The 16185-nt window shown below is 41.4% G+C and overlaps 1 protein-coding gene across 8 annotated transcripts in view; it reads right to left on the bottom strand.

Annotated features, from left to right (window-relative positions):
- Positions 1–379: 379 nt before the first annotated feature.
- The window catches only part of MBNL2 (muscleblind-like splicing regulator 2), a 74178-nt gene continuing 58372 nt past the window's right edge, over positions 380–16185 (bottom strand). For all 8 annotated transcript variants that reach the window (XM_009891668.1, XM_009891684.1, XM_009891700.1 and 5 more), the window contains one exon: positions 380–3343. In XM_009891668.1, the coding sequence (XP_009889970.1) occupies positions 3329–3343 (15 nt within the window). In that variant the 3' untranslated portion in view covers positions 380–3328. The remainder of the gene's footprint in view (positions 3344–16185) is intronic.

The raw sequence follows: 16185 nt of genomic DNA, 5'->3' as shown, positions 1-16185 counted from the left end.
GCATCTGTGAGCCACACCGCTGAGATAAGCACTGCCTGCCCGCACCCCAGCAGCAGGGGCAGGCAGAAAGGGGACGAAACGACTGTTTGGGGCTAACGCCGTGCAGCACAGCATCCTCGCACGCCGTCTCCAGCAGGGGAAGAGTATGGACTTCCTCATATAGCACCAGTGTGTGTCCCAAACCTGGGGACAGCACTTAAGGATTTGTACTTAAAAATGCAATTAAGGAAAAAAAAAAAAAAAAAGATCAAAATAAAATAAATTTTAAAGTATGTAATTCGTATTTTAAGACTCCTCCACTTTCTTTTGACTCTTTTTGTTACCCCAGGCCCCTCTTCCCAGAGCCACGCCACAAGAAAGGATCGCCCTGACTCCGCTCTCATTTTAAAATGCTTCTTTTTATTTCAGTGGTTGTACATTGGGTGAATGAATTTAACGTCACAACAGAAATAGAATGGCTATTTAACAGACCACTAGTAGTTATATGCTGAAAAAGAGTGAATGGAGGGGTTTCTTTTAACTGTTACCGAAATATTCATTGTAAGCGTCATCAATTATGCTGGATGAGAGAGGCAAACAAAAAGGTATTTTGGTGAGGTGCTGTATCCTTTGAAGAAAATAAACACTGAGACATTTCAAGTCACTTGAGACCGTGTCCCAGCTACAGTATTTGCTGTCTCTGTGTTGGCCCATCTCATGGTTCTTTTAGGGGATTTTATTTGTTGGATTTTTTTTTTTTAATTAAACAAAGCATTTAAAATTTAATCATTTTCATTAGACTTTTTTTTTTTTTTAAATATAAACAAAGTTTTGGCAAATAATATTTATACAGAAAAATAGTTTTAGATCTTCCCAAATTTTGAAATAGTCTATAAAATTACTTTATAAATAAATAAAATGCAGAATCTGTTGTACACGTATTTGCACATCTCTGTAATTGCCTCCTTACTGTTAGCATAGGTTTGTACTTGTACAGTTTTCAGGAATATTACAAAGTCATAAAGTCGGAAACTGGATCTCTTATTAAAAATACATTTTCTCTTTTTGTCTGTCAGTTTATCTGGATGAAAGACCTGATGTATCTGAAGCTTTGTCATCCATGGGCAAAAAATAGTAGTATTGGATTAATTGTAAAAAACATAGAATAACAGTTATTTTGAAACATAAAAAGTTCACACAAAACAATGTCTTGAAGAGTTATCTACATAAAATATTTAAACAACATGGATAATTTACCATTTAGTAGTATACAATAAGCTACCCAAATGCCTAAATTAACTATTATAAAAAAATAAAAACAACTTTGACAGATATAGGCAAGTTGCAGTGTCAACTACCTAGTTATAATGACTGAGAAAGTCTACAAATATTAGTGTTTTAATAGTATATAATGGTGATACCTTAACTGCTAAAGTAACAAGTTAAGATACATTATCTTTCCACAAATTAAAACTAACGCAACGTTACAAGCACTATGTTAATTTTACAATCGAATCGTGATTACTTTTTTCTTTCGGATGATCAGATCTCCAGCTTTATATATAAATAGATAGTAATTAGACATCGGACAAACAAGATTTAGCCCGGAAAATAATTTCCTAGACAAATAATTATATGGTTAGTGCCTTCAGTCGTTCAGAACAGGCAGTGCTGCCAAAGTTTAAAATAGTTTACAATCAATCTGAAGAGGTTAAGTTAAAATACTGCAATCACTAATAATGTCCACATAGAAAACTTATGCTGCAAACAATTATACATAATATCCACTTATAACAGCTGTCTTGTTTTTTTTTTTTAAACAATAATTTAAAAACTATGTCATTTATGTGATACATGTGCAACATATAAAATGTGAAATATGAAATATTTGGTACAATAGTGCTTGAAACAAATCTCAAATCAAACAAATGAAATTTTAATTATACATATATAATTACCTTGTAAATCAACAAAGTATTTAAAAAAGTAAACAACATTAAAATCTGCTTCATCCATATATATGTATGTATGTATATATAATATGTATATAATTGTATTAAAGATATCTTCATACTTTTGTGACATAAAATATGTTTTTAAAGAAAAACAATTAAAAGAACTATTTTTTTCTCCACTCTAATCTGGTTACAATCGTATAATCCAATTAAAAAAAATGCAAATACAGTAATGCTTTATTAAACTGAATCTCATTCTACATTCTTAGTGTTCAGTTAATAGTCTAGATTAAAGTCACCTATGAAGTTTCAGTGACTCAACTGAATTTTAATTAAATTAGAATATCATACAAATCTCTTCATCTACAACCTTCTTTTTCGCCTTTTTGTTAGTTTGGTCTTTTCTTTTGTTTGATTTTACACTTCTAGAAGTTACTTAGTAACAGCTTGGATCTTTTTGGTAACCTGACTATGAGTTTGAAAGATTATTTGCTTCCGGTGAGATTTGACTGTTGGCATCAGGCTCACTTTCATCAAGTCTGATGTGACAAAATTTAGGCACTTCTGCAAAGTCTCTTTTAAAAACATTATAAATATACTTGTAAAATAATATTCTCAAGACTTTGTTCTTTTGGGGACTGAAGGGGGTACGAAGTTCACACTGTGCAAAATTTTTTAATTTTCTTCTGCTATTCTGCTATGATTCAAATGCAACTTCTCCATACAAGTCAAACACCAACCATGTGCATCTAAAGAATTTGTGCTTTACTTTGGACTTCTGGCTAAAAATATTCAGATTGGCAGGCTGATGTGCAGGACACTGGGCTGCGTTTCGCTTCCTCCGTCTTGGAATCAACTCGCTAGGGGAGCAAAACCAAGATTTTTTTTCTTTTTTTTTTTTTAACTGAGAAGAAAAACCCCAATCATAGTTCGAGTGAAAATTAAACCTGCAACTGGGATAAGTTTTTAGCCAATACAACTTAATTATTGCTGAGCTCGAAAGATTCAGAAACACTGAATCTCACGAGACTAACTTAACTGGACCATTTCCGTTGGGTATAGTTATGGAGAAACGACAGTATTTGCAAGAATTAAACTATGTTTAGAAAATCTTTGAAACTAAATGTTACCCTTTATGTCTTGAAACATCACAGCTGGTATCAGGTAGTTAACTATTTTAGGTTGGAGTATAGTAAGCATACCATATTTAATATTCATATATGACATAGCAGCACTAGCTTTTTCGAGTTTGTGATTTGTCCGTAAGAACAAATTCTTGACTTAGCATGCAGTTTGTGGCAACTCTAGAGAGGAGGAGACGGGGTAGTATGTACAGTAGCCGTGCTTGGCCGTCCGCAGGGAGGCTTCGTGACACTCCGTTCCGCTCCTGCCGGCTATTTCAGGATTATCTGTTAAGAGAAAGGAAAGCGTGATCGCGCTTTTAGGTGACAGTTTGCCCAGACGGCCGGCGCCGGACTAACTAGCTCAGACGGGACAGCATCCCATATGGGACAGCATCCTGTACCCTAATGCTGCCTGGGAGGCGTTTGCGTTCCACAAACCTGGTCGTCCTCTTCCCGCACACACATTTCTCACGTGCGTGAGAACACGCAGGGTAGGGTGGGTGCTGGATGTGTCAAAATACTGGGGACCGCGCCGAAGTCCCAAAGGAAGGGCCTGGCCATAGGTGGGGTGCGCACCCTCAGCGCCTCAGCTGTCAGCAGAGGGGGAGGCAGCCCCGGCCTCCCGCGGAGGCTCACGAGTGCATCGGTGCCTGGTGCGGTTCTCCAGCCCCCACGAAGGCAGGAACGACCAGGGGAAACGGCGGAGTCAGGGCTCCTCGCCACTAACAAGCAAAAAAAGGTACTGGGCTGGGTGTTTTCAAGAAGCTAAAGTGTCTTTTCAATGCACTTTTAGCAGCTGCTTATTTCCCCAAAAATGTATCTGCGGGTCAGCGAACTTGAGAGGTTTTTCACGCTTCCTTATGTCAGGGGATCCAGGGGGATGATGGTAACGGTACCTCTGAGCGCCTAGCTAGTCACTAACCTTGCTGCTTTACCTCCCCAACAGCTCAAACTGAGGGTGAAGCAACCATTTTGCAGATGCAACCTCTCGTGCTTCCAATACTGCGAAGGTTAAGTGCGTAATGTGCCCGGCAACCGACTCAACCTGCTCCCAGTACAGGAAAGCAGTCCGGGTTTCCATCACCTGCCTGAAACGGCTGTGGGTGAAAGTGATGTCAAAAGCCAGGGGTGCGATGTTTTATCACATCATAGCTAATCTGTGCTCCAGACTTAAGCACAAGGCGAGGAATCAGAGCGCATCGCCCGCTCTTCCTGTTTAATTTGGCACTCGACATATTTTTAAGCTGTATTCGTAGGTGGTGTGCAAGACAGTCACAACAGCACTTTGACCTACTTGTGTATTATGAAGCTAGACTGCTGCTTAATGCAATATTCATTTTATAAAAGGGGAAAAAAAAAAAAGAAAAAAAGATATTTTGAAAATAACTTCAGCAACATACTACCTCTGACATACAGACCGCCAAAAAGAAACACGCTCGCCTCTGCGTGGAAGGTGCTTGTTCTAGTCCCCTGCCCGGTCACACTTTAACACACCTCACAACCACAACTGCCTTGCTCTCTGTACACAACCAGCAGCTCCCTGACCCCACCGAACTCGCCGGCGTGCCACAAAGTCATCTTTGATTACCATCAGCATAGAAAATCTGGTGACACGCGAGGCCCCATTGTAATGACACTGTACAAACACCTGCTGCTCCAAAGGGCTTAACAGCTAAATACATCATACGTACAACAAGGAATATATTTTTAATGAACTTCCACCCATTGTGAGTTTGTTAGCTTATCGCCTATCTTCTGTTTCCTATTGAAATAACAAAGAAATACCTTTGCTGAAATAATAAAGCCCTGCCTGTGATAGCCCTGGTCCATCTCCAGCACAGTGATTTGACAGTACATACAAAGAACGTAGCTGTGCTGAAAATAAGAAGTGACCAAGATTATCAGCACTGATATTTTTAGCCTGTTACAACCCAACATGTCAATGTAATTAATAAAGCAGCTTTAGCTATACTGGGTTAGCCATAATCACGCAAGTGTATTTAAAGGATCCTAAGGTCTGTTTTAATGGGACACAACCTGAAATCTACTCAGTGTAAAAAAAAACCCACAGAATTTCAGACATGGCAGCTGCCTACATTGTCTGCCAACTTTTGAGGGGACAAACTTGCCTTTCCCTGTAGCTTTTTTCTCCCTGTACAGGGAGACAGATCCCTGCCCCTTACGCTGAGATGTCCTAAAAGGTCAAACAGCCCTGCACAAGACCGATGCTCCCAATTCCCCCACAACGTGTGAGACAGAGAAGGCAGAGGGTCTAACCTCAGAGCCCAGGTAAGGACTTCTACTGCCCCGTCCCTATTCCTGCCCTTTCTCCCCTCCTCTCGAAACTCAGGAAACGGCCAACACAATGTAAAGACTTTCCTTTTGTGCGCGAGCACGTCCTGTTTATGTGGCTGCGGGTGCAGGAGGAGCAGCTGGAGCTCTCCCCACCACGCTTCTCCCACCGCTACTGCCGGCGGAGCCTGTTTGCTCCCAACACATCGTCCTTGCCGCGCCGCCGCTCGTGCAGGGGATGTAACTAGGGCATGTTGCACCCCGGCTATTTCTAGTACACGTAGGAGTCCTAGTAAAAAAAACCTCAAGTCTCCTTCAGAACAAGCTTCTCCAGTGGGGAGAAGCAGAACTGAGGAGCTACATTCTTTTTTTTCCTAACCTTAGCCACAAAGTGTAAAACGTATCCCGTAGTCTTTAATTATATGTTCACACCCTACTTCTCAAAAGATATCACAACTCTGCCATAGCTCCATACACATGTATCAGCTTCTGCAACTGTTTTTTTTTTTTCACTGTGTCTGACAGAGAAGCATAAAATGCTAAACTACTTTACATGGAAAACACACTATGAACCTCTTCTGTTTAATCTACAAATGAAGTAATAAACTGTGATGGAAGACAGAGGCTATCTAAGTCTGCGTCGCTGCTAATTGCTCCAACGCTTGCATGCTGAAAAAGGAGAAGCTGTACAGAACATACCAATGAAGGAACATCCCTGCAAACACCCATTACAGAGGCTGCACTCCCTCCTTACTTGTAAATAGGTCCAACAACCTTCATGTTCAGTACTGTTTGAAGAATTATATCTCAAATGTACATATATGTGACTTGCCAGATTTGCAGTGATACTGTATCATTATACTTCACAGCAACTTGATATAACGTATTGACACTTTTACTCTAGTATGTATAAGCTTTAAAAAGTGAAAAATAAGACTACACAGTGCGTGTGCATTCTCCTATGTACAAAGGTCTACAGGTCAAGCACGGGAAAGCATTTTCGCATGCTCTCTATGGATAAGATCCACAGGTGTGGACACAGATGTGCCAGAAAACACACCTTCTGCTGCTGCAGTAAGAGATTTAACAAGAACACTGTTTCTAGCTTAAGCAGAATGGCCTGGCACTTACAGTCCGGGGTAGTAACGCACAGAAGATTTAACAAGAGCAGAGGGCATTTTTTGGAGGCAATCACAGACGTAGGGTACCCCATCCATTGCCTTCTTGCTTGGTACCTGTTTGAAGTGCCAGAAAGCTGGCTACCCTTTAGACTAAAATCACTAAAACTGTGCCAACATTGGTTACTAGACCTCACCAAAACTGCAAATACATAAAGTGAACCTAAATTTCTGCAAACTACTTTCTAACCACCAAGAAGCATTTGCTCTTCCAAATTTTCTAGCTCTTTAGAAGTGGCATTTTCAGCTCCCAAATGCCAAGACTTTCTTTCCTATCAGAGTGTGGCTCTTTCAGACCTTTACCTGCAGGACCTCTGAATGATCACAGTGATCATTAAGGCCCCCGTGCAACACCAAACATCCCTAAATTCAGCCAGGGTTGCTCCTAAGGGTAATACAGTTTTGCAGTGTTGTCCATGGGAAGGACAACCAAGAGAGATGTTACTGCCAATGGTTTCAGCTTCTCTCTGAACTACCAACCCGTGGTACACAACAGATAAATTGACCTCAGCTTGGGATTTCCTCAGACCCAGCAAAGGCAGCTGCGACTGGTTATTGTCTCAAGCCTTAAAAAGTAAAATTGTGAATCTCTTAAATTAAGGTGGAAATTCCACCTTTGTGAACTCTTGTCTGACACCCAGGTTACTTTGTGCACTGCTTCACCTGACACAGTTCACAGAATTAACCAAAGTACTTACAATCACAAAGGGGTACTACGAATTTCAAGAACGCCATTTGGCTTGAGATTTTCTGTTTTGAAGCTACAACTCACAAAGCTTCTTTGCTCTCTCTGTGTTAAATTCTGTTTCCAGACCCAGATTTATTACACAATGATGAATACAGAAAACTTACCATTCTGCATTGATTCAGTGTACATGAACTCTTGTTCAACTAAAGACCTGTCACAGTGGATCAGCTGGAAAACATGACTTTGCACCTACATCCGAGATGTTTCTCTTTCAGAAGTTTGAAATTACTTCTCCGCTTTGCTTTATAAGCGTTAATACATTTTAAGGGGGCATTAAGATCGTATTTGATCTCCACATTGCAACTTCTCCAAAAATGAACTCATACATAGTAAATATTTTAGACTGATCAGCCTTTCATTTTAAGAGCAATGTAGTAACAGGAGTTTCTTGTAGACAAGATTCATCTCAGATGAGTTCAAACATGTATGCCTCAGCTGGTCACCCTGTTTTGCATCTTCCCAGCCTACCTCAGGCAACATATTTTAGCATGAGACAGATTATCAACTCATGATGCTTTTTTTCCCGTCCACCAAATATGAGAGTCTGTGGCAAACAGTTCACACTGAGGTATGTAACTTTTAGACACCTGTGTCAGGCCAGATGAATCCTACCACAGTGACATTTCCTATGTTCATGTTTTTCACACGAGTAGCAGACTGGTCAGATATATCTAGGGTATACATTAAAAACAACAGATATTTTCAGACAGCCGACTCATATCAGGCTGTCTCATAACTTCTCCCGCTTTCTAAAAATAAAACTAACACCAAGTATTTCTTCCCTTTGACATGAAACCCAAGACTATTTATATTTCTCCATGCCTTTGGGAAATGCCTCCATCTCTTTATTTTTCATTTTCTCTCAGAATGCTCTTTGTAGCATGTGCCTTGTTCTTTTTCTTCAAAATAAATCAGTCCTTTTTTTTTTTTAAATGAAAAGTGGAAAAGGATGAGTAAATATTCAGACATTTACTGAGGGCAATCACTATCGTATCAGTCATGCTTGGTCTTACTTAACTTTTACATAGCCTTACAGATGGACTTTTCACCTCCTGTTTCACAGAATCATTTGCATAGAGGCATTTAAGTTGGGCTGCTGATGAAGGTGACTTACTGGTTGGTTTTCCCTTATGCTGCAGTCCAGGTGCTCTCCTGCTGACCTGCAACCCTTCTCCAGGTTTTGGGCACCTATTACAGGTATTGGCATCTTATTGATAGGAGTGGAATGGATTGTGGTTCCCCTTCCCCAGTAACTCTAGTTTAAAGCTCTTTTCATGAGCTTGCTGAGCCTCTGACCGAAGAGGCTCTTCCCTTCTTTGCCAAATGGACCCCATCAGGCCCCAGCAGACCAGGTTTCTCAAAGCCAGTCCCATGGTCTAAGTAGCCAAACCCCTGGCTGTAGCACCAGTCTTGTAGCCATTTGTTGATTTGCCAGATTTGCCTGGCCCTATCAATCCCCTTCCCTTTGACGAGAGAACTGATGAAAAAATTACCTGTGCCCCAGAGCCCCTGACCGCTACTCCCAGGGCTCTGCAATCCCTCTTGATAGTCCTCAGGCTGTTCCTGGCTGTATCACTGGTGCCCACATGAAACAGCAGCAGCGGATAACAGCCAGAGGACTGCATGAAGTTTGGTAGTCTCTCAGTTTACTGTTTCTCCATGGCTTCAGCAGCAGCACTTCCATGGAGCACCAACCTGAGCCTTCCAACCTCTCACCCCACAACTCCCACCGACACTCCCCCAAGGGATGGGATTTGCCCCTGTCTTCAACTGGCTAACAGCTGAGCCGGCTCCAACTCTCACTTGCATTAAAAGCAGCCTGCCTGCTCCCAGCGCTCAGGGTGGAAAGCCGCTGGGATACACACATCTCATCTCTCCCACCTTAACTGTTGTCCTGCCCCCTTTCCTGGTCCTGGCACTAGCTGTAATCCCCTGCTAGAAGTCCCTTCCTGACCTACTGTCTGCACTACATCGCAGGTCTTGTCCCTGCTGCAAGAGCCTCTCTTCCTTGTCCTTACTGAAGACATCTGCACATGCATGCACCCATCTAACCTCAGGCCCGTCTCACTCATTTGTCCCTTTCCACTTTCAAAATCCATAGTGACCAGCCTGTGCCCCTATAAAAATAGTGTCAAACTATCATCTTTCTACAGTTCTACAAACACTGAAAAGACAAAACCCATGAATAAATGTATCCCCAACCAAAACCTAAAGGAACTACTAACAGGGTTGGAGAGACCTGCTGAAAGCAATTTGTTACCCCTGCTATCACTGATAATCACTTCATCACTTTTCATAAACACACTGAGCTCCACCTTGAATCACTGACTTCTTTCCTTTGCTACCCCTCCTCTTTCTTGATGGCCAGAAACCTCATTCTCATTTCCAGCATTTTATGATTTCATGTATACGTGCTTCATTCTTCTCACTAACTGTGGAACTCTCCTCAATTCAGGGGTGAAGGAGGATTTTTATCTTATTGCTTCTCCATGTATCCAATGCATCCCCAATACGTTTGTCTACTCTGCTCATCAATCAGGTGACTTCTGATTTGTATATAAAGGGTGAGATGTCTATGCCACAGATGTTCTCCTTGGTTGCCTGCTCATAAAGTGACTAATATTGGGGGCATGAGGTGTTTCCTGAGGGGTGGAGGTCCTATTTGCTTGGCTTTCTCACAGCCCATCCCCTGACATGGTCATTCTGGTGCCTAGCTCCACCCTCTCTTTTCTTCCCTAAATCTGAGCTTCCCCAGTTCCGCCTGTACCACATCTTGATAATATGCCTCTAGAAATAGCTGAGGGCCAGATGTCCATGCTGAAGTGGACACATCTGCTAGCACATTTTCATTCCATCAGGCACAAGCTGTTGGTGATCAGAGTGTCATAAAGCTGACAAAGACCTTGCCTGAATCCAGCTCTTCATGATGATCTAAAGAAAAGATCAAGGCAACTATGGGATCCCAAAGGGCTCAAGGGTTCAACAGCATCATTCTTCTCATTTAATATTCACAAGGTCCTGAAAGAGAGTCCAAAGCCACTTGTGCTGCCAATTCCTTAGCATGCTTATGAGCTTCAATAGGTATTTACTCAAGTAATAATGTATAATATTTAAGTTCAAGTTAATAGGTATTTACTCGCTCCAAAGAAACAGGACTAGTTGTTTTAAAAATGAAAGCAATCTGGCTTTATTTATTCTTCTTTAAAGTAATAAATAATGCAGAACTAAAAATTGATCATAACATACTCTACCAAAATCTATTTTTAACTAATCGCACAGGCAGCAGACAAACTACATAGAAATGAGAAAACCACTGCAGTCATATTTTAGGAGCACCCATACAGTGACTGCTTTGAATAACCACTCAATTTTACCTTTCAGCAGGTCTGAGCTACTGCAATCATCTATGTTTTTCCCTTCCTACTTTCAGGTCATTTTCCTTCTCTTGAATTTTAGAAACTGCCAGAATATACTTCCACAGAGGAAGAGAGAGCACAAAGGAGGGAAAGGTCAAGCCCAAGTTGTGCATTACCTCTAAAGTGCCCGTATTCCTCCTGTAGGGGTGTTGCTTCTCCAAACTTCCATTTTTCTTAGGTGTCCTCACCTAGCCTTTTTTTTTTAAACAAAACTGGCTTTATATTTTCCTCTTACGCATCACACATGCCCGAATCATGCAAAATAAGACTGTCACTACACTCATGGCATCCCTTTAGGTGAACGCTTCCACCCACACAGAGCAGGGCTAGCACTTCTCTAGGTTCCCAAGCAGTAACCACCACACTGAAACCCCTCTCCTCGCAAAACCTGGTGCTCCAGTTCACATTCCGTTCCAAGCAAGAGATGGTCCAGTGCAATATGCAGAACGTAAACACAGAAAGGTACCAAATTTATGTTCATCTAGGTTACTCATCAGACACCATGCTTATAACACTTGTGTCAGTTTTATAAAACTCACTGTACTTACAACTTGTCAGAGGAAATCTTAATGTTCTTGACTTTTGACTGCTTACCACTTCCTTAATTTCTTATCTGAATACTCTCACATAAACAGACATACATACTATTGCATGTCTCCCCCTGTACTTGGCATTGAGGAAGCCCCACCTCAAATACTGCGTTCAGTTTTGGGTCCCTTGCTACAAGACAGACATTGAGGTGCTGGAGCATGTCCAGAGAAGGGCAACAAGCTGGTGATGGGTCTGGAGAACAAATCTTCTGAGGAGCGGCTGAGGGAACTGGGGAAAAGGAGGCTGAGGGAAGACCTTATCGTTCTCTACAACTACCTGAAAGGAGGTTGTAGCGAAGTGGGGGTTGGTCTCTTCTCCCAAGTAACAAGCGACAGGATGAGAGGAAATGGCCTCAAGTTGCACCAGGGGAGGTTTAGATTGGATATTAGGAAAAATTTCTTCACAGAAAGGGTTGTTAAGAATTGGAACAGGCTACCCAGGGAAGTGGTGGAGTCACCATCCCTGGAAGTATTTAAAAGATGTGTAGATGTAGTGCTGAGGGACATGGTTTAGTGGTGGACTTGGCACTGCTAGGTTAACGGTTGGGCTTAATGATCTTAACAGTCTTTTCCAACCTAAATGCTTCTATAATTTAGACTTAAAAGATAATATTGCACCAAAAATGAAGTCAGTCAAAGCTAATTACTATCTGTCTCAAGTCAGACAGGTACAACTGAAAAGTCACGACAGGTACAACAAACAAACAAACAAACAGATGTTTCCACTGCAGTCACATGGGCAGCCTCCTGCACGCTCAAAGCCAAAGAATGGCATTTCTGATGGGCAATAAATCATACACTGAGATAAAAATATGACATTCATTTATTTCAAGGGAAAATAGTTGGAGCAGCTAGAGATGTCCAGATGCAATTATTTCAAAAAGCAGAATCCCAAAGAAGTACATCTGGAGCTCTGCACTACACTGTGTTGTTAAAATTTAATGATGGAAAAAAATAGACTCACATGAGCTGTGTGTACATGCTAAGCACAATGAAACAAACTAATTTTTCCCTAACTGCCTACAAAATGAGCTGACCTCAGAAAAAATTTCCTATGTTTAAATAATAAATATATGCCCCAAAAGACTTTTACTCAACCTGTCAAAGTATCATTTGTTGAATAATTGAAAGGAAAAGCACAAAAGGAAGTTATCATATCAAACATAAATACAATATTTTAATTTCAGTGATATGAAAGCTGAACCAGTCTATAATAGGAAAGGGAAATATGTCTTGACTTTTTGTTATATAAAAAAAACAGTGTGTTTGCCTTTGCTTACTGCTCATGTTATGTGATACTGCCATCTAGCAGGCTATCAGAGGAAGTCAAGTTTCAGCCCGTCTCTACAGGGGCGGGGGTGAGTGAAGGGGGAATTTCTGGGGGAAAAAGAACACATAAAACCCCCCAAAAAACAAACCAGAGATTTTCCATTTCCTCCCACTGGCTTCTTGCATATGAGCATGTGATCTAAAACTCCATATGCAAGCCTCCCAGAAATATTCTTCATCTACACAGAAACAACACTCATCTGAAGAGACCAAAAAATGTTATGAAAAGTAAAACAAAGACTTGGTTAAAGTTTGCATGAGATTTAAAATAGAGTTCCTTTAAATTTTCCAGGGTAATCTTTTGGTTTTGCTTCTTAGCTGCCTTACAGTTTAAGAAAACAAAGTCTTGCCACATATTTTGTAACGTCAGTTGTTTCAAGGAAATTCAAAGGGTCTTTTCTTGTCACTGTTTGAGATTTGTTATGGGCTTCGAGATTGGAAACTCTCACTTCCTGAGTCTGCAAACTGTTAATTCTGAAAGTTACAGCTACTTGCACATAACTTAGCGTCTTCAGACAAGGTAACTTCATTGAATTAAGGCTTGTGATTCTTGGGTGTCAAGCATGAAAGAGGCAGCAAGCTGTTTAAGTTAGTCTTGCCTACTGTGACAAGCTATTGCTATTCAAATACCTTCCCTAGAGAAAAATTACTCTTCACGATCAAGGATTATTTAGGTTCATTTTTCTGGCCTGGCGCAGGTGCAAGGTGAGATGTCCAGGCCTGCAATCCCAGACGCCAAGGCTTGCCGGTACCTCTACATGGAGCAGCATGGCATCATACATGGGCTCGCTAGATGCCCAACGCTGTTCTTGCTCGCTCCCTGCAAGTGTCCCCTCTGATAACGTGTCTGAGAAAGGAACCTGTTCCTTTGTCTCCTCTTGAACTTTTTCATGTCAGATTCAAACTGCCCTTTCTGTTGTTAGAACAGATTTTTCTATAGGAGTATTTAACTTGGGACTTTATGGAATTTTTAGACCAACACTTTCAGTCAAAAAAAGACCAAGAATGTTGAGATACTTATTATTTACAGCAGAAGTGCTTTCTTACCTGTTCCCCTATTCCCTTAGAAACTGCAATTAAAGCTTTTCGAATCAGTAACAATAATTTTGCATAGGCTCTTATTTGTAACGTTGTTGTATACTGGCACCAGAGATATAAATAACACGTGTTTCCCCTTCCCACCTTCCTTCTCAAAAGCCTGCTTTCAACCAACAAAAAAGGCCATTTCCTACTACCTTCCAGATTATCCAATTCATTTTCTATGTCAATCAATCATTTATACTGAAAATATATAACAGGAGAAATGGGAATGTGAGACATAAAAAGCCTTGTCAGCAGCGCTGAGGACAGCCCTCTGCCCTCCCAGAAGGCTTCCTGGGGTTAGATGGGTAGACTGGAGAGGAAGCCCTTTTGGGGGACACCAAGGAATATTTGTAAGAGAGAGCAACCGGTGCTTCTGCTTTATGCAGAATGAGAAATTAGCTTGAGTAGGTGCCACATGAGATTTTGGTCTAAGGAGAATCTGCCTCCTCTGGGAGTGGCGGCTGCCTTTGTGGGCACCTTGGCAAGGAGAGGTGCCTCTGTTGCTGCACATCTCAGCTCCCCTCCCTCCTGAGGGAGCTGACACATACGGTGTCTCAAATCCGTGCTAAACACTTGGCATATCTGTATTTCATGCTACCTTACTACTTTTTGAATTCTGGGGCAAATATTTGTATTGTTCTTTTGTTTGTGGCACTTGAACGTAACATAACTATTATTACAGATTTTGACAAAACTCAAGGCTAGTGAATGATTTCATAATTAATATCTGCATAATTGCCACCTAATTTAGTGCGAACGCTGATGCATAATTTAAAACAGCTGTGCTAGATAATCACAAGCCTTAGCATGAGACAGCTTGTTGATCTTATATTCCTTTCCAGACATGGCCTAGCAGTATTTAATTTTTCTATTGGATCCGCCTTTTAAATTTTCCTTCTTGGTTAAAGGGCACAACATAAGTTGTAGAATAATGTTGTCACTAAATAACATCTTTTAGCAGCATTGTCTGTAATGCCGTTTTTATACCATCAGTCTTTGGCCCATTTTCATTGCTACAGAAAATAAAGCCATTTACTGTTCTGCTGAAGTGATGTGAGCAAGACTCTTTTCTTTAAAATGATTTGGAATTTGGTACTTGCCTTGTAATAACCAAGATCTAAGGAAGCACCCACAGAGCTTGAGGACACAGCCTGAGACACAGAAATGCTGGTGTCTAACCTCCTGTCATAGTCAATGGGGTGATACAACCTAGTCAGTAAGCCAATGGAGCCTGGAGATCACTTCACGTGATCACCCACTGCAGGCTCAGGTCATTTGCTCACCAGACTTTTTGGGCTAAGGTCTCCTGGCATGCTGTCTGGCTGCCAGTTCAGAAGTGTGCCGACTCGTCTATAGGTCCTGACTTGCATCTGTCAAGCTTGTTAAAATGTTTTGGATAACCTAGACATCCAAGGTTATCTTAGGACAACTGTAAACATCAGTAGACACATGTTTAGGCAACTGAACCAAGCCCTGCATGATTTTTGAAGGGTATGCCAGACTATTCTCCAGACCTCCTCTGACTGTGTTGATCATCTTCACAGTCTACAATGGCCGCTTAAACCTCTAGCTTGCATATAGACACCCTTACTTGGACACCAACACTTAGGTGTCCTAATTTCGGGCTGAGTCCTAACCTTTTAATCCTGGTAGGGCTCACCCATGCGTATGCATAAATGAAACACTAGCAAGGCTTTGCACTCAGAAATTTAAAGCTCCCCAAAACAGGTGTTGGCATTATTCAAAATTGAAATTCAGTCCCAGAAATCAGAATAACACCTCTCAAATAATGTCAGGATGGATCACCATCTGTGAAATCTTATGGCTACCTGTGAGTAGCCTGAGCAGGTTAACAGTTTCCTTGCTTGCTCGAGCACTGCTTGTCCACTAGCTACAGGAGTAATAATTAAAATCTGTGTTCAAGATCTCTGAAGTATATATTTACACACAAGTACTGTATTAATATTTTAAATAAGATCTTTTACATACCTCTGCCCACATGCATGCACTAGAGGGAGCTATGACCAAACCCTCCACATACATGCCCTAACACTGCCTCTCACTGTCATTTCACACTTTTTGGAACTTTGCTGGTTCCAATCTCCAAGAAAACCTTGTCAGCATCCCCAACAACAACTGAACGTAAGTTCATTAAAGATCTAACCCTAAAGTGAGGTTCCCATTCTGGTGGGAACAGCTGGAGCAGTTGTGAAGCGGGGAAAAGGAAAAGGGGAAGGACCTCTCACCTCTGACTGGTCATGCTCCAGGACTCCTCACGTACCTTTGGAAGTCCACCTGCCTTTTACTGGAAATCCAAATCTGAAGTCCCCCCCTCCATCCTCTCTCATGACAGCCTGGCAGCTTGAGCAAGCAGGGACACCCCCTCACAAGATGTCCACATGCAGTGAACAGCAATACCACCAGCCCATATATCAACCGAGTCAGTTTTTAATCAGGATTTGTAAAACAGGGTTTGCTAAAGCACTTTAGC

This window comes from Charadrius vociferus, unplaced genomic scaffold, assembly GCF_000708025.1.
Source record: "Charadrius vociferus isolate BGI_N301 unplaced genomic scaffold, ASM70802v2 scaffold110, whole genome shotgun sequence".
In the NCBI taxonomy this organism is placed as follows: domain Eukaryota; kingdom Metazoa; phylum Chordata; class Aves; order Charadriiformes; family Charadriidae; genus Charadrius; species Charadrius vociferus.
Note: the sequence above shows the minus strand (reverse complement) of the source record. Positions and strands in the feature narration are given on the sequence as shown.